The sequence below is a fragment of the Poecile atricapillus genome, chromosome 18 (genome assembly GCF_030490865.1).
Source record: "Poecile atricapillus isolate bPoeAtr1 chromosome 18, bPoeAtr1.hap1, whole genome shotgun sequence".
NCBI lineage: Eukaryota > Metazoa > Chordata > Aves > Passeriformes > Paridae > Poecile > Poecile atricapillus.
Window position 1 is genome coordinate 8567589 of NC_081266.1, and position 24494 is coordinate 8592082.

At 39.4% G+C, this 24494-nt stretch overlaps 1 protein-coding gene across 1 annotated transcript in view; it reads right to left on the minus strand.

Moving 5' to 3' along the window:
• Window positions 1–611: 611 nt before the first annotated feature.
• LOC131586078 (1-phosphatidylinositol 4,5-bisphosphate phosphodiesterase zeta-1-like) overlaps window positions 612–24494 on the minus strand; it is a 55609-nt gene continuing 31726 nt past the window's right edge. The window contains exons 10-15 of the mRNA XM_058852816.1: window positions 19119–19291; window positions 16103–16223; window positions 14372–14521; window positions 10830–10909; window positions 3639–3744; window positions 612–715 (exon numbers count right to left, since the gene is read on the minus strand). Coding sequence (XP_058708799.1) covers window positions 612–715; window positions 3639–3744; window positions 10830–10909; window positions 14372–14521; window positions 16103–16223; window positions 19119–19291 — 734 coding nt within the window. The remainder of the gene's footprint in view (window positions 716–3638; window positions 3745–10829; window positions 10910–14371; window positions 14522–16102; window positions 16224–19118; window positions 19292–24494) is intronic.

Genomic DNA, 24494 nt, shown 5'->3' on the forward strand with positions numbered 1-24494 from the left:
CTGCCCGCTGCTAAAGTTCTCTAAGGGTCTGGGCAGAGCTGAAGGACCGCCACGCAGTTCGGTTTCACTGTTTTTAGGCTGGCACTGTTTCAGTGCCTTAAAAATCACTCCCCAGGTTGCTGCCAGGCTGCACGCACTGGTATCTCCTGCAGCCAGCCTAGTCCACAGGTGGTCTCCCACTGACCACCAAATCTCAAGGTTAAACACATCATTCACAGTCATAGCAAACTCCTGCGCTTTCACCCAGTGGAACAAAGCGCGTATATCTTCTTCAGGAATACAGAGTCCCATGCTCAGCAAGGCATCTTGCCATGCAAGGCTGACAAGTTGCTCGTCAGCTAAATCACAAGTTCTCCATTATGAAATTTTTTTATCTTGGCGGCTCCGCGAATGCAATTATGCAAACGCTAATGGCTCAGACCCGGGTTTTTGAGCTCTGCTTCACCAAGATGAGCCGTTCCAAGCCCGCTCTCTGGTAGGCTCCACTATCCCGTTGGTTAAAATACCAGTTCCCTCTAGGAGAACCCGGGAGAATTCCACTTACCCCTCTAGGGGGAAGGGCTGGCTTTGTCCTCGCTCGCTGCTTACCCTCAGGGGATTAGCAGATGTCGTCACGTCGGTTGCTTTCTGACCTCAGGGGTTGGCTGCACATCACGTCGGGTTACCAGACCTCGGAGGGTCGGTTCATCATCATGCGGGGTAACCAGATGTCGTTCTAATTGGGAACGGCATAAAGAACGACACGGACTCTCAAGGGAGTCAGAACAGGAGAGAATCTCTAGTTTATTGCTACAGCCATGTTATATAGACTAGTTTGTGGAAAGTACAGAAAAGAAACTCTTATTGGTTAGTAAAGTACTACATTACCATCATTGGTCAGTGGGGTTCACCACCCACCCTGACCCTCTCCTGCAAGGAAAACAAGAGAACAGACAAACAGCACCTGCAGGCTGTTTTCTGTCTTTGAGGATTGTTTGAAATCCTCCCATGAAATTCCCAGGCTAGCTCTCAGGCAGGTCTGGCAGGCCATGGGCCTACAGCCTGCTCTGAAGCTAGCCTCCATAAAGTTCCACCTGAATATGAGGAAGAATTTCTTTCCTGTGTGGGTGACCACACTCTGGAACAGATTGCCCAGAGAGGGTGTGGAGAATCCCTCACTGGAGATGTTCCAGAACCATCTGGATGCAATGCTGTGCCATATGCTCTGGGATGACCCTGCTGGAGCAGGGAAGTGGGGCCAGATGACCGCTGTGGGCCCTTCCAGCCTGACCCCATCTGGGATTCTGTGGTTTTGGTCAGGTATTCCTCATGTTAACCTAAATTTATAAATAAGCCAGGGCAGTCTGAGTTAGAAGTGATCACTAAATTTGATACTGTAATATGACAGAAGTCATAATCTTTAGTAAGAAAAATATTTCTGATGTTTCCTCCATTTTTCCTTTATTCTCCATTCTCCTTTATTTCAGTGCTCAACTCAGAAACCCTAGGAGAGGATTCGTTTGCCCAAAACTTGGGGGTTTTTTGCCTGCTATGTCTGTTGTCTTAATAAAACAGTTTACTTCAAATTCCACCTACTCATGATTTTAAAAGAGATTTTTTGCCACGTTAATCCAAGCCTTGTTTTTGCACTATTACAGTCAAACTGCCACTATCACTCCTTGTTCCTGCTAGGAAGTGTCTAGCAAAGTACAACTCTTTCCATTGCAAGTCTTGCCTCAAGAAATCCTATGGTTAAACAGGCTTTTCACAAGAAAAGAAATTCAGCTCTTGTGCCAATCAAAAGAGAAACCGACATAAACTCATCATATGAGCTTTTTTGATTGTTTGGTGGCATAACAGTGCCTCTGCAGATGGAAAACTGGGACAATAGTGGGATTTGGAGCAGCCTGTTTGCCTTTCCTCAGCAAGGGAGGAGGAAGGGGGGAAATGTCACCTTTAAAGTGGGGGAGAAAAAAACCAATAATCAGAACTACAATGTCTACTTGGAATTCAGGTGGCTGGACATCAAATTACCTCTAACAGTCTGACTGCTGATTGCTACTATTCATGAAAAGGGGCTTTATTTTAGTTCTGAAATAATCCAGAGCAACAGCTCCCCCGTCGAGTTTTCCCGTCTGAATCTCTAAAATGTTCTCTTTTTTAATTTTCTCTCTTGACCCTCTCCTCCCACTCACCTCTTTGAACACAGATTTAAATACATTCAAAGAGATAGTGAGGAAGTAGTTTTCAGTCCATCTCATACAGCCAAAACACTGCTGCAAAGTGCCTCCCTTAAATTTTGGGAGGAATCAGCTGACAGAGGAAGGTTAGTTGGCTGAAGGCAAGGTAACATGAGAAAGAGCAGTTCAAAAGCATAGTGACAGTTTTACCTGACTCCTTTTCAGTTAATCACATCCACTTCTGGACACCCATGTCCTGTTAAACCACATTACCTTTGGAGCCTGTCACCTCAGCCTGGTTCCTTCCTTTGTCTGAAACAACTAAAATCAGTTGACCTTCAAGTTACAGTGATGTTTACCTATTCATTGAGAAGTGGAGATCTAGATTGCACTTAGGATCCTGGTTCCTTGGACTGGGACTTAGGGCTGCATTTCATTCTCCCTCCTGATTTTTAAGAGATGCTCTGTTTACTGTTACTTGTAATCCTCAATTGAAGTTTTAGTACAGTCCTAAATCAACAGAGGTGGGTTTTCAAGTGGACAGTGTAAATTATAAATCCTGCATTAACAATGTGGCCACATTGGAAAATACCCTTTAGTTCCATTGCCCTTTAATGGCTCTCTTATGTTGGCTATTGAATCCCATCTATCTAAATCCCATGGGAATTTTAAATCAGATGTGCTTTGGGGAACTTAGCAATAGCAATATTAATCACTCCCATAGTGCTGACAATATGTAATGGTTTGAGTGGGGCATCCTTTGATGCTGTATGATGTTAATGGTAGCAAGAATCAGCTTTGCAGTAGACCACATCATTTGCCTTGAAGGATCACTTCAGATAACAAAAACCAGAGGTTTGTTGTGCAAGAACTGGTTGTTCACACACACAAGCACTGTTTTCCTTCCCAACAGAGAAATTATTTATTGCTAGGAGACAGCAGTTTCTTCTATCCCAGGGATATGTTGTTGATAATGCTGTAGAAAGCCCCACATTTCCAGACACATACTGTGAATAATCAAAATCTGAGAAATTTCTTCATCCTGAGCCAGGTGTAAAACTACAACAGGAGATAGAAATGCAAGTGCCTGTATAATCCTTTGGGTTCATTGGCTCCAAATGTTTTAAGTTCTCTTCTTTTTGCCTGTATTCTCATTTGCATCATGTCACTGCATTGCTTGGGTGCTGACAGGCAAACTTCCTGTCTAAAATGCTGATCATATGATCAAAATTACTGATATTTTGATACACTCCATTTTGTGCTTTCTGACTGTATACTGTGTAACCAACACAAGGGTTTGTATTTAATTATAAGCCAAGCATTAAATGGCACGTGCTTGCTCCGTAGTTTTTAATTTTTATGTTTCTTGTGTGTTCTTTTGAAGCCTCAAGTAATATCATGTGTTTCCTGAGTAATTGTAATCTGCTTTAGGAATGACTTTACAGCTCCTCAGAAGTTATCAGAAAATTCTCCACCCACCAGCACTGGCTGGTGTTGATGACTGAGCCTGGTTAATAGATTGTCTCTGATCTCGAGTTGCTGCCGTATAAGATGGAATATCTGGAATATCATTCAGTAACCTGAACTGGAAAATTAGAGATTGCAGCTGTGTGATGGGCGAGATCAGAAAGGCTGCTGTAAGAATCCTGTTCTGCCCATATTGCTGCAGGAAATGCTCCTGGCTCTTCTATAGCAATATGTTTTACAAAACACCCTTAGAAACCATCGGTCTCCCCAATATCAGCACAGATACTTGGGGGTTAAAATCAGTAGGAGCTTACCATCTAAAATCCAGTTCCTATGCCTTGCTCTGGAAAGTGGAAAGGCCAGACTTTGTATCAGATTAAGATGAGTTAGAGTAGATTGAGGCTTAAGGATTTTTTCCATCAGAATGAAAATATTAAAGACAGATAATTTTACCTTGTCTTTGTGTTATTTAATTTTTATTTTCCTGATTCCATTTTAAGCTGAATTCTACTAATGCTTGTTATTCCACTGGCGCTCCAGTGGAATACTGAATACTGAAAATGCAACATGTTTTTATGTCTGCTAAAAACACAGATTTCATTTGGTACTTTTTATTTGTTTTCTTTGCTAGAACATGGACACTCATATTTATGACCTTCTTGTTTTCCAGCACCTCCCAGATGGCTCTGCCCCAAGTGCACACGCTGAATTTTATCTTCTGCCAGATCCTTATGAGGTCAGTCGAAGGAAAACAAGAACAGCTCCAAGAGGCTCTGACCCTACTTACAATGAACTTGTGAGTACCATTCACTTTCTTCCACCCCTTCTTGTTTCATGGAATCATGGAAGGGGTCAGGCTGGAAGGGCCCACAGTGGTCATCTGGTGCCACCTCCCAGCTCCAGCAGGGCCATCCCAGAGCACGTGGCACAGGATTGTGTCCAGATGGTTCTGGGATATCACCGGTGAGGGATGCTCCACAGCCTCTCTGGGCAATCTGCTCCAGTGCTCAATCACTGCACAAGGAAGTTCTTCCTCCCATTCAGGTGGAACTTCCTGGGTATCTGTTCCTCCTGTTGCCTCTTGTCCCATTTCTGGGCCTCATGGAGCAGATCCTGGTACATTCCCTGACCTCTTCCTGCAGATGCTGACAGACATGGATGAGGTCCCCTCTCAGCTGTCTCTTTTCCAGGGTGAGCCCAGCTCACTCAGAGTTTTCTCATGAGAGGGATGCCCCAGTCTCCTCACCATCTCCATAGCCCTTCACTGGACTCACTCCAGTGGTTCCCTGCTTTTCTTCATCTGCTGAGCTTGGAACTGAACACAGCACTCCAGATGTGCCTCACTAGGGCTGAGTAAAAAGGCAGGGTCACCTCCCTCAACCTCCTCTCAGTGCTTTTCTTGATGCACCCCAGGATCCCTTTTTGGCCATGAGGGCACACTGCAGGCTCATATTGTCCACCAGAACCCCCAGGTCCTTCTCTGCAGAGCTCCTTCCCAGCAGGTCACCTACAACCCACACAGGTGCAATTTGTTCTATTTGCTTTGCCCTCTCTTGAAACAAAACAACAATACAACATTTTTAGAGCCGTTGCAATGAGGGTGACCAAGAAGAAGGAATGTACCATAAGGAGAACCACAAATGGTGATGACTGTCTGCTTTGCATCTTTCTCAGAAGTGAAACAGCGTCTTTTATGTCTCTCTGTTCAGGAAAACAGTTGGATTTTTCACAGTGCCCTGTCTTACCCCATAACCACAGTTACACGTTAGCCAAATGAGATCAAGCATCATTGCACCATAACCCAGCAGTTCTGAATGAAGTTATGCACAATAGCATGAAAAGTATTAATTGAATGGATGCTGTTATTCAAATTAACATTTGAAAATTGGCTGTCACTGTCCTAAATGATAACACAAGAATGAATAGCCAGGTTCTTTTCATGTTAAAATGCCATTAGTTCACAGCTATATATGATTCTTTCACACACCACTGAAGTGCTCATGCCTCTGGGGTGAAAGGAAACATTTGTATGGAGAAGCATTTATGGCAGAATGGGAAGTGGTATAAACTGTGTTCATTTGTAAGGGCAGATGAGATTGAAACAGTAGGTGGGATTGGAGATTATAATTATTACATGGAACAAATCTCCTAAAGATCTCAAAGCAATTTACAAATGCTCTTTCAGCAGGCTATAAAGTAGAAGGTGTGGAAAATATTACCACTCCACCCTGTTCCATAGATAAGATATGATGAAGGTTAGGTTAGTCAGCAGAGTCTCAGTGCTTATCTCTTCGTTTCTCAGTCCTGGAGTTGTAATATTTCTCTTTTCCCACATCTGTTAATTACAAAAGTTGCCTGCTTACACTGATGACTTCCAGCGTTCTGTAAGAAGGCTCCCTGAGTAGTATTGCTGCTCACAGCTGAGACAAATTTCCCTCCCTACAGTACTGCAGTGGAATAACAAGAAACTAGGCTTTATTTTTTCTGTTCTTTCCTTCTTTTTTCGCTATCAGAGTGGAATAAATCTAATTAATCTGTCTAAAGAAATTCCTTTACATTTGAAAGATATTTAAAGCAAACAAACATAATATGATTATATCATTACATTCATTGTAAGGTATCCAAAATGGACAACAGATAAGAGCCAGCCAGCAACACTGGAAGACAATTATCTTTCAAATTGCTCTTAGAAACCTTTGAATGCAAGGAAATCCAAAATCCCGTCTGCAGTTAGTCACTAGTCACTGGGAGGAGATTTAATTGTGGTTCACGAGTATTCCGCTGCTGTTAAAAGAAATCCCGTGAAAGCTTTAATGTCCTTAATCAAAACGGAGAGCCTTCTTCCCAGATGCTCAATCTTTTTCACTGGGAAGTGCTAATCACAGTGGGGACATATGGTTCCACTGAACTTGGCCCCTTCCAACCCAATGCCTGTGCTTTAGCAGCTCTGCTCCTCCATATGTGATGTCATTCTGGATGCATTTTTTTGTCCAAGGCTGGTAGACTGAGGCAGAAGCCGCCCCAGGGAAGCAAAACTACTAAAAATATAAGTCAGCTGTCTCTTAAGTTAGTTGCTGTCCAAAACACTGTGTACAGAAATGTAGTAGCCTTTTTTATGAGTTCATAAGTTTTTATTAAAGCCAAATGGCTGGAAGGAAGCTGTATATTAATTTCCTTCTTTGTTCCAGACTGAGAAAAATCTGAAATGTGCTTCTCTTGGGTATTTTTGATTCTAGTTTTGTACTTCTATTGCTTATGACTGCCTACAGCAAATTATCAACCTTGCAAAACTGCTTTTTATGTTTGATTTTTACTCGTGTGTGAGAGTGAAGATGTGAAAGTCCAGGAGGGCTGACAATAAAATGAGTTACAGCAAATGTTGTGGAGCTGCTTTTAGCAAACAAATCCTTCTTTTCTCTTGTGCCTGTGTTTGGATTTTGGAATTTGTGGCACTCATAGCAGTTAATGTTATATTGCATTAAGAAATGGTGGTAGAGAAGAGGAGAAGGAACACAGAAAAGTGGAATGCAGTGTAAAGAGAAAAGGAAGGCAGAGCAGCCCCAGCCAGTCTGATGAAAGGGGAGGAGGGGAACTGCACCAGGAGCCACGGCTGCTCCCTCCAGCACCATGCATCAAAACTGCCTTGGATTAATTACCAAATCTAGGAACTGTGCCATGGCTACCTATGGAGAAGCAACTGTCCCTCATTTGTGATTAAAATGTCATTAGACTCCTGTAGGTCAACAGTGTTTCTCTTTTTGCAGCCAGCAATAGTTGAATTCCAGCCCTAACTGTCCCACTGATTTGCTGCATGGCCACATATAACTCACCTCCATCGGATCTGTCTGTGTAAAAGGCAGGCAAATATTCTCACAGCACAATCATTTCAGGATTTAACTGTTCCCAAATTCTGGAACGTGTCATTTGTTTTATCCACACCCTTATTCAGCTTTCTCCAGACCTTTCTTCTGTCCCTACATCCTGATAATAATCCTTACTCCAGCTGAATTTGCAATACCATTTTAGAAACAGTTTACTGGGAGAATTTGAAAACCACCTACCCTGCACTGCAAAAGTCTGTCATTGCTCAAAGATGAAAGCCTATTTTTGGCCAAAGATTGAAAGTTGCTCATTACCCCAGTTCAGTTTCTTAACATTTACAGCTGATATGTGTAGGTTTTGGTGATTTAAAGCAACAGCTGGTACCTTTAATACATTGGCAAAGAAACAAGGCAGCTTTCTTTGATAGCATTAGCATCACCTCAGCATCAGATCACAGACTTACTCTAAATTATATTCTGCTTACTGTGCCTGTCCTTGCTTTTCAGATTTTCTTCATCATCTCACTTTTATTTTGGTGAGGAAAAGAGAAGCTGTGGAATCTGTAATTCATGGGCAATCTGGCAAATTAGGCACAGTAAACATGAAAACCAAAAAGCACCAGGTGCAAATTTCATGACAGCCATCCCAATCTATTATTTCCAAAGGCTTCTAAATGGAAAAGGGAATTTTAACCCCCTGGTAAGACCTTTCTTGGTGTCCTGTTGGTGCTTTCTGTGAGGGTCACCTGATGTCCTGTCCATTCCATGAATGCAATTGCAAGTGGAAATACAGAGAGGGTTTATCAGTCCAGCCCACAGAGGTCCAAGCCAGAGGGGCTCAGTCTGCCTCTCCTTTTCCTCAGCAGTGCCATAGGTAACAGCCTGCATTCAGATTCCATGGAAAATCCAAGCAGGCAAATGACTTTAAGGCAGTTTCAGTTTTCCATTCTCCTGAAGTGAGAGAATGTCGCCACGTTTGCTTTTTAAATGGCATAGAGAGATTAAAATTTAAAGCATTTTTCCACTGCAAGTGAAATAGCAAAAACATTTCCAGCCATACAAATTTTAGATTAAATGAGCTTCTCTTAAGCAAACTTACCTTTCAGGCCCGCTCTGAGAGCATTTTCCTTCATATTTTTATCAGCCCACATGCAGTTTGCTCAACAGTTTTTGATTAATGCAGGGACTGAAGCATGGGAATTTGTTCTAAGTGCAATTTATTCTTGTTAGGCTATTGCTCCAGATTATTTGGGGTTTTTTTAAAATTCAGAAACTACACCATTATAATTTCATACTTTATCCCTGTGTGTTCTCACAATATTAAGGTAATTTAAAAGCTATTTTAAATCTATAGACATTAATAATTGTTTAAGACATGCTAAACTACCATCTCATTTATTTGGAGAAGTATCAACAGCACATCTGGAGTATCAGATATATCTAAATTTAGTAACTTCCATTTGCTCAACTGGGTCCAATCTTTCCCAGTTTTCACAGGGAAAATTATGAATACTGATTTTTTTTTTTCTCAAGCATTGTTCAAGACAGGTTTCAAATTTATTTTAAAATGGTAATCAGATTTCACGAGCTTAAGCTCGTGATTCTAAGGTAGAATCTCTTTATATAAACTAGATAAGGTCAAATGTATTTCTGAGGTAAATTCACTAAGTTAAGTGAATTTGGCTCATGGTTAATAGCTTACTATTCTGGATGGAAGTTTAAAGCAATTATCACAAAGTTGGATTAATCATCATCCTATTTGAAGTGCTTTGCCTGTCAAATAGATTAACAAACTTGTATTTTTTTTTTCTATTTCACTATATATTATTGCAGATTGTATATGACAGAGTCCCAGAGCTCCAAGGCCGTGTACTGAAGCTTGTTGTGAAAAGCAAAGGAACATTTGTGGGAGCTGTTAACATTCAGCTGAGCAGTGTCCAGTTCAATGAAGAAAAGTGGTACTCCCTGGGAAACAGTGTAATTTAAATGCTCTCCGAGATGATTCAATTATTTGCCCACTCACTAATGTTTCTTTATCCCATTTCCCACGGTACATTTTGTCTCAGTTGCCCTTGAGAATAGGCAGTCATCTGCTGAGCACATATCCTAACATTTCATAATGCTATTGTCTTAAATGTGCTACCATGTTCCTGCCACAGATTCCTGACAGCGTGAGTTTAAGGAATCACGTGCTAAGGACTTGTAGCAATATGCAGAAGTTCTTATGACAGCAATGAAGGGCTTGGTTTTGTTAATATTAAATAGTACAGTAAAAATACTAAATTCTCAGTGTGTGGGGCCGCATTCTTTGCCCATTAATTCCACTGGTGGTGTTGAAACAATGCTGGTAATGATGTAATTTATCATCATTGCATGTGATGAGTTCACCAGTGGACCATGGGATGGTTCCCTGCCAATACATTTCCCTGCAGATGTCCAGCAAATTTCATATTAAATCTTATCCAATCAATACTTTGGGTTTTTTAAAGAATGTTAGAAGTTTTGATACAATGTCACATTTAATCCAGGACATTAATTTGTCAACAATATGTATCATTGTTTTTTTATTCTGACATCCAAGAGGCAGATATAACTGGTCATTTGTGTGAAGAGAGGAGGGAGAAGCTGATGTTCATGAATAAAGAGATTATATTGAGTGTGAGCTTTCAGGGGGGATTTATTTAAGCTCATGATGCCACAGATATTTGTTCAGCAGTCTTCCCACATTGCAGTCCTATGCTGCATAAGGGGTTCAAGTCAATACATGCATTGAATAGACTTAGAGCTATAAATATATATTTATATATTAAATAATTAACATGAGTGGTTCCTTTAAGTTCACAGATGCTAATTATGATCATTTTCATGACCCTCCTCTAGACTCTCTCCAAAAGATCAACCTCTTTCTTGTGTTGGAGGCCCCAAAGCTAAATGCAACTTCCCAAGTGGGACCTCCTGAGAGCAGACTAGGAGGGTAAAATCACCTCCCTCAACGCTGATTTTGATAGCAGATGTGGGCTATGTTTCCACTTTTTCCATCAGTGGGAACTTCCCCAACCTGCCCTGACTTCCCAAGTGAGGGATCGCGGCTCAGGCCAGTTTCCTCAGGACCTGTGGATGTTTCTCATCACGTCCCATGGACCTGTGCACCTCAAGGCTCCTTAGGTTTTCTCAGACCCAGTCTTCTCCTACAGAAAAACAGCAGTAGGGCCAAGGACAGCAGCCCTTATTTGGGATACCCCCTCCATAATATTCCCTCTGGCTTCACAAAATCATTGTGAATGTGCCTCTCTGGGAATCAGGCCACTGGGGCTGTTGCAAAGCCACAGATGTTATTTTATTGGAGCAGGGGGCAATCCTCCACAATTTTGCAGAACATCACCGAATATGAAACATGAATAAAGAGTGATGCAGGTTCCAGCTTGGTGCCTTCTTTGGATATCAACGGAATGTTACGGTAACCTGTAAATATAATGACACCTTTATTAGTGTATTAACCACAAGCACAAATATTATGATGGAGTGTTTTTATGATCACCAATGCAAACAAGGCATAATTTATGATACTGTAAGTAGCTCTTTAAAATAAAATGAAATTATACTAGAACTGAATATCATTTGTGCTGGTTTTTCTCATTTATATATATATATAGTATTTCAATTCTGGTATTTTTGGTGTCAGAGTGAAAAAGCCCAGTGTTTTGCAGGATGTGATATTTTTTCAAATGGAAGACTTTCAGCCCAGTGATATTTAAACATGGGCAAACTTACATTGTAACATCCCAGGTTATGTGCTGCACACATTGTTTTGAGAGCAAATGAAAGAACTTGTGAATCAGCAGTGATAGCACCTACAGAACGGTGCTGCAGCAGCCATGCACTGTGCAGCTGAGGCAGAAAAAAGTGAAGTGTAAGACTTTCTACCATGACTTCTTAAATGTTAATTTCATATGAGTAATTCACTTTATCAGAGATAGGTCATGCCATCATGAAACTATGTGTTCATCTGGTTGTTGAAGCATTTGGAAAAGCCATAGTTCTCAATTTCAAACATAATTCACTTACCTGCTTAGAAAACAAAACAACTTTTTCTTAAAAATCCCGGCCTGTACTGCTTTATATGACTAAATGTCCCTTATTTAATAACAAGTGACAATGTCACTTATGGTTAAAAAAAATTCTGTATTTTTTCTATGTATATATGTAAATAATTCCAGCTATTTAAGTAAGTCTGTTTTGTAGAAGTATCCATGTTCTGAACTGCAGTTTTCAAAATCCCTCTTTAGCTGTGTGTGGATGCCTGTGGAGTCTTTGGGAGCCACATTTACCTGGGTTTGGAATTTCTTGCTTCTTTCATACAGAATCATAGAATTGTTTAGATTGGAAAAGAGCTCTAAGATCATCAAGTCCAGCCTTTGACTGAACACCTCCTTGTGAACCAGGGCATGGCACTGAGTGCCACATCCAATTGTTTCTTGAACACCTTCAGAGATGGTGGTTCCACCTCCTGTCTGAGCAGCTCTTTCTAATAATGGACAACCCTACCAGTGACAAAATTCTCCCTGATGTCCAACTGAACCTTCCCTGGCACAGCTTGAGCCATTTCCCCTTGTTCTGTCACACTACACATAAGTTCCTCTGGTATTTAAGGTTCAGATTCTAGGCAGCAAATATTAAAGCTGGTTGTAGGCAATTTACATTTGAGATCAGTTTTTAAGGCATGCACACAATATGTGGAAGGCTTGGTTGATTTCCTATCCAAAGATACACTTCAAAGACTAAGACTAATTTCTGAAGACTTGTGTTCTAGCCCCTACCTACAGAAGATTCTACAAAGTTTCCTGAGAGAAGTAAAACTTCTTTTTTGTTATTGAAATTGCCCCAATTTGCATTAAATGATTAACTACTCTTGGATCCCATGATAATAGAGTTAAAAATTGAGTTCCTGTCCTGTATTAGTATTCACCATGGCAGATTCATTGGCACAGGGACTGTAAGAGAGGACTCCCCCCTCCTATTTGCCTTTAACCACCCAGGTAGAGAATTTTTCTCAATTTCAGCCCCTCTGAGTATAGCTACAGAATCACTACATGGAAAATCAAATTCTGCTGCAGCTGGACAGCGAGCATTCCTCCCCAGTGGAGTCTACAGGTAGTTGGGAGTCTGCTGCTGGGGAAAGGAAGGCAGTGTGGATATAGATTTGAATCCTTTCAAAAGAAAATGCAGAGGAGGGAGGAAATGGCACAACTTTGCCCCTCTGGCTGTCAAAGAAAATAAAAGATGTAAGCACTGCTCAGCTTTTGGAAGCAACTTGCCCTCAGGGAAACCTCAGGGATATGAATCCTAGGGACCTGGGGACAGTCCTGTAGTACAGATTTAAGCAATTGGAATGCTGAAGACTAAGACTGAAATCCATGCTCACTCTCCAGCATATTAGGCAGTTCTTGCCTTGTCTTCTGCTTGTTGTGACTCCCTCTGCAAGAACATTATTTTCCTATTTCACTGTTTAGAGAGTACTTGGGTACCTAAAGCAAAACCATCGTTCCAGACCTGCTTTCAGAGATCTCAATGTTAAGCATTGCAATGAATGCTTGTAATAAATTTTGAAATTATTTATCACTTTACCTCTTAGAAGCATTTTATTTATGGCCTCTGGGCATTCTGATAGCAAATTACTTTTTTTATATTGTGTTAAGTGGGGATTGGGGCAATTTGTTTGGCATCATTTATAATTTTTGTACCTAGACTCACTCCCTAGAATTTTAATTATTGCACTGAAAATGTTTCCTCAGAAATCTACTGCTCTTACTTTTCCAAAATATGAATCCCTCATTTGTAACCAAAATTATAATATATATATAATATATATATATAATATATAATATATAATATATACATTAAGCCTCACTGAAAATTTGTATCTAATAAGCCTCAATAATTTTGCAAGTACTTGTAAGCAGCAGTGCCTGATATTTGAATTTGTCTCAGATATTGTGAATTGTTAGGTTGAGTGTTCTTTCATTATCCTGAAGTATACAAATAAAAGGAAACGAAAAGGTTATCAGTGTAAAAATTCATGTTGTAGAAAAACAACTGAGCTCTAAGAGTAATGTCATTTTTCTTGTATAACTCCTCAGCCTCACCTAAGAATCACAAGCAGCTTTATGACTTCCAAACATGAGGGAAAAAAAATGCACCATTTCAAATCCTGTTAAGCTTAATAAAAAAGGTGTGGTGCCTGTTGCCAGCTCCAGTGTTTTGCCTTGCCGTCTTTATTCACTAATAAAAGCTGTTTGTTTTGTCAGAAATGGCTTTGGAAAGCCAGTGTAGTAAACAGCCATTTTACATAAGCCTTTCTCCTTGGCCTATTGGCTTCTGTGTCTGCTCTTTATGAGCAGCCTTTTCATTACAAAAGTTCCAGGAACTCTACTGGCTTAACAAAAGAAACTCCAGCAAGAAAAATACCATGAATATTTTGCCCTATTTTTAACCATTGTGCTCCACTCTGAAAAGTTGCAGATAGGTTACCTGAGGGGGTTTTGGTGGTTGATTTTGTTTTAATTTGGTATTGGGTTTTGAACTTATCTAAGTGCACAAAACCACTGTCTTCATAGCAGCTCTGACTAGTCTCACTTCTTGCAATGAATTAAAATACCACCTGGGCAGTTTCCATCTAGAATGGAACACTGCAGTGGGAAGAATCACCTGCCATTAATATTGTTCTGATTTCAACATCATGGATTTGCATTCAGAGAATATGTTTATTTCAAACACAGAGAGTGCCATTTATTCATTTTGTTACAAAATCATGCTCTAGAAAATAAACATAGTGCTGAAGTCTCTCAATGCTACAGTAACAAAAAAAAGCCTGGAATGTTGCAGATTTTTTTGAGCTGTTATAGGTGGTTGACATAAAAATATTACCTGTATTCAGGCTCATCACAGGTAAAGTGTACTGGCCAAGGAATTCGTTGTTACACAGAGAAATCTCATCCTGAACGCAGAAGCGTATCATTGCCAGTTCTGGAACTTGGATGTTAAAAGAGAATGTTTCATTCCATTTAGGGCTCAAAGCTAATTAAAGGAGAAAAGAAACAGGATTAAAATATGATTTCTTTTTTTTCTACTCTATAACTAAGCTGCTATCACTAGTCTGAACTGGTAAAGAGTTTCTTTTACCCTAGGTATCTGTGCCCATTTAAACAAATAACTAAACTCCCAACGACTGTAGTGGGCAAAAGCCTAAGATAGTTGGTGTCATCCCTTAAAAGAGAGAAAAATGAGACAGGGATAGCCAGGTTAAGAACTTCTGCTCAGCTTAAATTTTCCTGTAGCCATACCAGTTTCATGCTTTTGCCAAAGTTTCTCCTTTCACAGTGCTGGAAATGAATAAATTCAGGTAGTAAAACGTTCACTTGACTAGAAATACAAAAAGAGAATGTAGAACAGGAGGGGTTTCCCTGGTCTTTAGCAATGTTCATACAGGGAAAAGAAATTCAGGGGCTGATTTTAAACAGCAGCTATCTATAAAAAAGAAAAAGGAAGCATAGAAGACAGAGGCACAGACAAAATGAGATCACAGAAAGCTTGTAGTCTGAGACATCAAGAAGATCTGTATTATAAAAATAAGGGAGTGCTCAAAGACAGCTACAAAGAGTACACACTTCACCTGTCAAGCAATTAAGGGATTACTCCTACCAGAGACTTCAAATGAGACGAGTGATGAAGTTACAGCAATTTCTCAAGAAAACCTCGTCATTAAGTTAAGTTAAGTGGTTAAGGCTGGGATAGGGTTAACTTTCTTCATGTCAACCCCTATGGTGCTGCATTTTGGATTTTTGACTCAAACAGCACTGACTACACCCCAGTGTTTGAGCTATTGCTGAACAGGGCTTCCACAGTGTCGAGATTTCTGTCTTTCTCACTGCAGAGCAGCCTCCCCATCCCAGTGAGGGGGCTGGGGGTACCCAGGAAGTTGGGAGGAGGCACAAGTGGTACAGCTGACCCCAGCTGGCCAAGGGGATGTTCCTTACAAATGGTGTCATGCTCACAGCTGGGGGGAAGGAGGAAGGGAGGGCATTCAGAATTGCAGTGTCTGTCTTCCCAAGTAACCTCAGAGCTCCAAAATGAAGCCTTGTTTCCCTGGGAATGGCTCTACACCTGCCTGCCCATGGGAAGTGGTGAATGAATTCCTTATTTTGCTTTGCTTGTGTGGGCAGCTTTTGCTTTATCTATCAAACTGTCTTCTTCTCTACCCGAGGGTTTTCTCATTTTGGCCTTTCCAGCCCTCTTCCCATCCAACTAGAGGAGAACAAGCAAGCAGCTCTTTGGAGCTGAGCTGCTGTCCAGGATGAGCCCACAGCAGTGTGCAAAAAAAACAATTCCACCTTCCTTTAGAAAGGGGGAGTGCTCCCAGCTGTGTGTTTGTGCTTCCTTAATCTACCAATCTACTTAATCTACCAATCTACTTAATCTACCAATCTAGAAAAATGGCACACACAGCATGAACTTCTGCTACAGATTTTGTGCCAGGAAATCCTAGTCTAGAGAGAAATAATTGGTGTTTCCTTATAAAATGTTGTTGTGCTTTATTCACAGCCTAGAGAAGCAGACTGATGCTCACCATTACTAGATTCTACCATTACTAGATTCTACCAATACTAGTTTTCTTTCTTGTTTGGTCCTCTGGCACACCATAGATTTCTATCTGCACCATGGGGTCAGCTTTGTTGGTCCTTGACATGCTGCTGCGTGGTAACTGATGGCCACTGATGAGCTGGAAAATTAAAGTTATATTGAAATAACTGTAAGAATGAACTAATTCACCACAGCCATATAGTCACCATAATAGAAATAGCTTTCAAAAGAAATTACTTTAAGTATATGCCAGTCATAAACTGGTGTAATAAACACAGTGGAATCAAGAATATGGTGCTTCCTATCTAATTTACTTATATATATATATATACTTTTTTAGAAACATTGTGGTTTAGGAGCATGTTTTAACTAGATCAGATTGGTCTGAGCCCAGTCCAAACTGACCTTGAATGGTTAGAGGGATGGGATACACATAACCTCTCTGGGCTGCCTGTGCCAGTGTTTCACCACCCTCTTTATAAATAAATAAATATAGAGATAAATAAATAACTGAAATAATATTTTAAACAATAATTTTCAGGTTTTTTTATTCAATAGCTATACATAAAAATTATATATTGCTACTGTACAAAATAATCCTATTGGAATCAGCCTACAGTGATTTTTACACTTTCTGCTATCGAGCTCATGAATTCCAATCTGTGTGGAGTGGATCAGCATCAAGACCCACCGTGACATCAGCATTGTGCTACAGGGTATGTAGCAGACTGCCTCACCTGTGCCTCGTCTCTTGCACAGTATTCCTTAGTATTAGACAAAAACTCTTCATTCAGTGAGCTTCCTGATGTGTTTTGACCAAAATTTCCAAAAACAGGAAATTTTGTCTCAGACTGCCCTGTAATCTGGCACTCAGACTAAGACAGGATTTATGAAAGTCACAACTTTGTCTGCTTTTTATCTATATTTCAGGGTAGCTAGGAAAGAGTCAACATCTGTGCAGTAATCAGCCTTTTAGGAATCAGTATATAACATGTATTGAGAGAGATATACAAGCCTGAAAGCCCAGGTGAAAGATATGACTCCTGACCCTGGTCTCAGGCCTAAGCATCATAAGAGATTCTTATTCCCCTGTCAACCACCCCAAAAATCAAAACCCACAAATCCCACACTTTGCTTTGATATTTTCCAGTGCTTGTAGCACCTTGCCCCCAGAGAAGTTCTAGCCTGAAATACTGAAGAGCAGTGGCTTGGCAAACACTGATGCTCTTTCTTCCTAAGGAAAAGCTGCTGCCTTCACCAGGAATCTTTGCAATCACTGATGGGCTGCCCACTAAGGACATGGGAGATTCCTTGCCATTTCCTGAGGGCCATTGCCAAGGCCTGCATGACCCACTGCTAGACCTAGCCTAAGCCTCCCCTGGCATGGGAAAAGAGTGAGTTCTTTCAAGCACACCGTGACCCAAATCCATAAATCAAATCAATTTTTGAGATCCAAGGTGAAGCAGACATACAGAGTGATGTAAAAATTTAGGAAGCACCTTGAACATCCCTATTTCTGCTTCAAAGGCTCTATGCCTCTTGATGGGAATTGTGGCACATTGGGTTAAGGATAAGGAATTCAGTAACATCAGGCCCTATGTGATTTTTCTATTCTTCATTCGTTCATTCATTCATTCATTCAGAGAGATTTGCCCTTTAGATGTTTTCTATCTTTGCTTTCTGTTGTCATTTCTGCATTCATCTGGTTAGTAACTTTTTCAGCAGAAGCTGCTTTTCCTTTGACTCCTGCTCCAAATTGCTTTTGTCTTCAACCACAATTTCCTGGATTTTGCTGCTGGCTATGAATGGGGCTCTCTGTGCCCTTCATTCCCTCAGCCAGTGGGATGCCATTGCCTCTCTGCAGCCCGCACTATCCAGCCTGAAGTCTCAGTCTAAAGTCCTCAATCTTAAACACAGCCTTTCTCTTCTCCAGCTCCTTCCAAACTCAGACACTTCCTCTGCATTGACAATGGTTTTGTCTGTCTCCTGCATTACAATTCAGGGTTTCTCCTCATCCTAATTCCAGCTTCATACAAATTAGGGCTAAAATAAGTGATGTATTTGCCTGGCTGCCTGAAATCATCCAGCAATGTCTATTCACAATTGGTATGCTCACTGTCAGGACACTAGAATGTTCTTGATTAGGTGCGTGCATTATGTAAGTATTTTATAATTGTCACTAACTATTGTTTTATCTCTGCTATTTATTACTCTGAAAGAAACAAAATAGCAATTACACACTAATTATATGCTAATTAAATAGCATTTATGCAAGTGGTATTCTGTGTAATCAGAAATATTACTTTTTCATTGGGAAAAGGGACTTTTCTAATTAGTGAACAATTATAACAAATCTACTTGACCTCAAAATAAAGGCCTTATCTAATCATTTATTTGTAAATGGCATGCATTTCAAGTATTTTTGGGAAGTCAATCACATTATAATTTGGGAGAAGTAGAAATAATTCAAAGACTTATTAATTCATCCCTCCTTTCACCCTTATTTATACCATTTAAGGATTATAAATAGTCTTTTATATATGCATAGAAAGATAATGAGACTTAAAAGAAGCATAAAGCTTCCTATCTTATCTTTAAAAATTTCCATTTGTCAATTAACATTATAATAGTACAGGTGGTATTATTGATAGTGAAAGAAATAACACCCAAAGTGCACATTTGAATTCTGTGTTTTCAGTTCAGCTTCCACATGCACAATTGTCTGGCCCCTTTTTCAGCTACATTATTTATATTTATTTGTACAGCATCCTTAAAAATCATGTATTTTTACAGTCTCCTGGAGGCTCTGAACCCCTACATATTTTTAGCAAGCATAAGTGAAATACAGATGGGAAAGCACCCAAGCAGCAGTTGATACTCTGTGAGAGTTTTACCATCTTGTTGAAAACATTAGTTCCCAACAAACAGGAATAGGAATAAAATGGGGAAAAAAATTAGATAATAATTGCATCTGAAATACATAAAATTTGCTTTCCCATTTTCATGGAACAAAACAACACTTCAGTCATCTTACCCTTATTGACAGAGACATTGGTTTGCTGTATCCTCCCACATTTCGGGGTGTAAATGTGGTATTGCGATCCCTCAAGAATACAGGTTTCAGCACATAGCCACAACCACCATTGTCCAGGAATTTTCCATCTTGCAATTCCATTTGTGTTCCCGGTGTTTGGAAGTTTAAGGCCACTGTAAAATTATATCAGTATTGATTTTAGTGAATTAGATTTGATAACATTTTATAAAAAAAAGTTAAAAAAAATTTCAAATGAGCTTAAGATATCTACATCTTTCAATTCATATGTAGGATCCTGTTATTTCCCTTAAATTAAGTGATACTCAATAACGAATTATTTGTGCACAAAAACAGTACACTCTTTAGAACTGCACCCTCTTTTAAGAACTAATCTATAGATCTTTTTTACATTGCTATACCTCTCTTCCCTTTTCTTTCTAAATTAGACCTTGGAGAATATGAAATAAGAGATCCTTCTCTCTGCAAGAACTGAATTCACATCCTAGTTTCTCTACAGCAGCAAGACCCTGCACTCCAAACCTGCTATCAAAGATCTGGTGCAGAAGTCAAAACCTCAGGATTGTATCTAACCTTAGTTATGGTGCAGAATTCATCACAAAAACATCTCACCCAGAAGATTAAGAAGCTTTAGTTTAGTTAGAATACTCAGTGAAAATACATATAAATTTATAGAACTAGAAGCAATTTTAAAAGTGTTCTTAAATTTATGTGAGCACACACTCTCTTGGAGCTTAATCCTCAAGTACTGGTGATTATTCTAAGAATACACCTGACAGATTTTTTCCTTTCCTTGGCAGTTCAAAACATTTTCAGTTTGCTGCAGCACCAATAATAAAATATCACACTTCTCATCAACAGGATATTGTAATTCATGAGATAAAGCCAACATTGAAATAGACCTGTTTAATGAAATTTCCCCCTATTCCAGTGCAATGGAGCTTCTTGTCACATTCCAAATAGAAAATGCAGAAGTCAAATCAGCAATGAATTATGACATTATGAACCCATGACATGTGTTAAACAGAGAATGATAAGAAGTCATTTACTTAAAAGGATGGTTTGGTAGGAATGAAAAAAGAAGACTTTAAGCAGTTCAAGTGACTCATAATAATTCATAAAGAGGACCTTATTACATTTTCCTGGGAGATAATATGAATGCATTGAATGAACATTTGACATAATGCAAAAATCCTTATTGCAAGTGGAAAACACACAAAATTGTTTTCACTGCAAAAATTACTCATTCCTTCACTGCTTTGATGATCATTTTAAAATATTCTGAAGCAAACAACACAAATAGGAATGAAGCAGCTGGTACAATGGACCTGATATTTATAATATGATATATAAACACATGTTTTTGGTGGGGTTACTTCTGAAGAGCTCTGGTTCCATAGTCTCAAAACCAATGAATGGGTGGAATACATGAAGTGCTCCCAGAGTGCATCATCTGTTTAATCTGAAAGAAATCCCATCTGTGCTAGCTAAAATTGCTCTGCATCATGAACCAACATGCAGCAAGTAGGAATAACTGGAAACCTTGTCTAGAAAAACCTCAAACAAAACAAAAAAAGCCTCCAAAACAAAACACAACATGCACTCCTGCTTTGATCTAAGTGTTAATGTAAAGACATGATTTTATGTTAATATACACAGGAATTTTGTTTTACCTTTAACAACAGAAACCAAACTTCAGAGTGTTCATATTGCCCATTGCCCACCATTGCCTTTTTTAAACAGGGTTGGTATTTTCTTGGTATGGTTTTGGCAGCGGTTCAAAATTTTCTCTTTATGACTCAACCCATCATCCAGAAACAGCCCCAAATTTGGTGCTATATGATGCTTGTATATTTTAATGCACTGAATCAAGCTGTGCAGAGGATGCTACAGGAGCTGCAACCCTGTGGCCCCTGGAAGTCTGAACTACAGATAAGCCAGGATCTCTCAGTCCTCAGGTGAGTCCTAGGCCACACTTTCAGGATACGTGGGTTTAAAAGTGCAACTGAAATTAGGCACATCGAACAGTCAGCTTCAAATAGCAGCTTCCACATGATGAACCAAATTACATGATTGCACATAATGAGACTATTGCTAAATTTACCAAGCTTTATAGGCGACTAAGCAGGAAAATCTGATGTAACAGCAGCAACAAGCAAACGAGAATACTTTATATTTTATCACATTAGGAAAATTACTTTTGCAACACAAGTGAAGGGCAATGTTATTATGGGTTGATATCTCTAAACATCAGCACTGTGTTTTCACTTAATTTAATTTGACCTTAAGAACAAGTTAAGAAACGCATGGAACAGTAGTTTTAATTTACTTACTGGTTTCTTTGTATTGCAAGTTTTAAGGTGATTAAGCAAATGTGAGATTTTGTGTCATATTCTCTGAGATGCAAACCTCTACTAAAACTGTTTACAGGGCTCATAGCTGCTTGGAGCCTCCCAGGGCACTACTTTATGGTGCATTGATGTACAATTTTTCTTTTTAAACAGGTGCAGTATAGCCCTAACACTTCTTGAGAAATGGCAAGGATCATAAACTAAAAGCTATGCCCAGCAGCTTGGGCTGAGCAATATCTTTCTGCAAACAATCCTGAACTTCTACCCAGTGTTTCATTTTAGCTTTGGTGAATTCAAGAGCAGAACTGTTCAATAATATTCTTTGTACTTTTGTTTTATGAAACAGTATAAATTTAATGCATGTATGAAGAGAGATTTAAACTGACAGTTTATTTTGGAAAGAAACCCAAATGAGCTTGCAATGAAACCATCTGAGCAGTACATAATCTTAATGCATGGTTTTCATGGGGAAGTAAAGGCATCTGAAGTTGAACACGGTGTACATTAAATTTTCTCCTCAGTCCTTTCATTAAGCACCAGAAGAATTTTAATATTGACATCAAAATCAAAGCAGCACAGCAAAACATGGGCTTGGGGAACAACCTGAGCAAAGCAATTCTTCACTGTGATTCCTGCACCTAAAACAGATTTAACTATTCCTAGAACCATGAGGCTAAATCCCCTTCAGATCAGAGTATTGAATACTCAAATCATCTTGCAAAGTACCAAAGCTGCCATGGCAGTCCCAGTAAGCCCCAGATGTAAATAACTTCATATGGCAAATTGAGGTTAGGAAATAGACTAGCTCCAAAAAATGAGCCAATCCATAATACACAGAAGAATATTATTTTTGACCCCAAACCTCTGTATCACAAGCAGTTAACTGAAGTCAGTTCCACCACTAATTGCAGAACTAAAGACACTCTAAATATTCATACACAGCACCTTCTATAGGTGCCACCATTCAAGACATAATTGATTTGTGGACTAAAAGCAAAAGCTTTGTAAAACCAAAATGAGAATTGTGACTGTGATTTGTAGGCATTGAGGAAAACTGCACATCTTTTGATCCTGCCTCTCATTAATATTCCCAGTGGGACTTTTAAATTGTAATTTTTTATTTTTTGTTCTTTGCTTCCTGGTTCTATCAGCTACATCACAACCATAAGGTTTAATGCATTTTCCCATTTAAATGGGAAGATTTTAAAATAGATAAGGACACATTTGTCACCATTTTTTCTTGAAATGAGTTACTTAATTGCATTTTATGCCATTTAAAAATGCATCTCAAAATGTATCAATTTTATGCCCTCTCAAAAAAACTCATATTCAGAAAGCACTCACAGTGCCAATGTTCCTATCCCCATGGTTTACCTCACTCATTTGAATCTAAAGAGATGTAATAGATCACACTTTTATCAGCCTTCTTGTCTTGCTCTCAGCTCTTTCCAGTTGTCTGTGCTCTTAAAGTGGGCCACTCACAATGAATGCAACGAAAATCTGTGCCTCAGATATCCCAAATCTGAGCTGAATTCCACCCAGCCTGGGAAATGCTATTGCAAACAGGAGCGTATCCTAATGCTCTGGAATGTTGCCATTGCTTATGAGATGATCAATGTGATTGGATTTGAAGCCACTGCTTTCATTCCACACCAGCACTCCAAGCTGGGCACAGACTGTCTAGGCTTTCTTCTCACATGCAGGTCACAGCTGCACTCAATCCATCACTGCCCAAATTTACAGAAATATTTCAGAAGTCCAGGAAAGATGGAGCGAGACTATTTACAGGGGCATAACAGGACAGGGGGGAAGAGCTTCAAAGTGAAAGAGAATAAACCCATGAAGAGGTGAGACCCCACACAAACTTTATGAGCAAGGACTTTGGTCTACTAGACCAAAAATAAAGAAAAAAAACCTCTTTTTTTTCTACCAGAAAAAAAATAAAATATATAATGATTGATTTTCCTACAACACTGAGCAAGCTTATATGGACAATATAAATTTTGGCATAAAATGTATCACCTCTTTTCCTGGCAAAAAAAAAAAAAAATCAGTAAAACTGTATTTTTTCTCTTCCCTAACAGACTCCAAATTGTATTAATCTTAATGATAACTTCTGGCTTCATTTTTCACCTGCACATTTTGAAATGGTTGTTTTCACTCTACAGAAGCTTGATTTATGGCTTACAATGTGAGGGATTCTGCCGTAGGAAGAGGGACTGCTCCTCTGAGAGCTGAATAAATGCATAACTGCATGACATAACATCCTTAAAATGTGCAGTCAGTCTTTTTTGTATGGTCTTTGGGCCAGTTTAATACTGTGGCTCTAAAGACACTGTCATTAGAAATGTGAAGAATCCAGTCACACAGTTCATAACTGCTGACATTGCTCCTACTTCATTACAAGTGGTCCTACTGGAAAAGAGATGTCAGGTGATTAAGAGTCCTCCATTGTCCAAGTAAATCTGCAAAGGGTTTAAGTAGAGATCCTCTCTTGTGAGATTCTCATGGGAAAAGTACCTAAAGCATTTCTGATAAATTATCAGATCTGAAAATCTAAATTGATTTTTGCTGTCTAATTAATGTGTCAGTCTGAAAGTCACACTTCAGTGTAAGTCTGAGTATTTTTGGTTGTCATTTGACCAATTTTACACCTGAAACGTTTCCAAAATAATTTTTAAAATTTACTTAACTTGTGATTCTTGGCAGAAAAGTGAATATTATCAGCTTCCCTCTCCTGTTTTAGTCTGGAGTCACTGACAGGTTTTAGAACAAGATCAGCAACTACTTCAGAAACAATTGTGTTCCTGCAATTTTTTCCCATCTTCCTTTAAAATTTATTAGACTTCACATAAATTATTTACTATTCTATTGGTTGTCTGCAGTGAAGACAGCTGGAAAAACTGATAAAATGGAATTTCAGTGTTTCTTTGCTTTAAAGTGAAATTCCAGTATCTATGACACACACCAAAAACTGCCTAAAAAGAAGCAGAATAGCCCAAGAGCT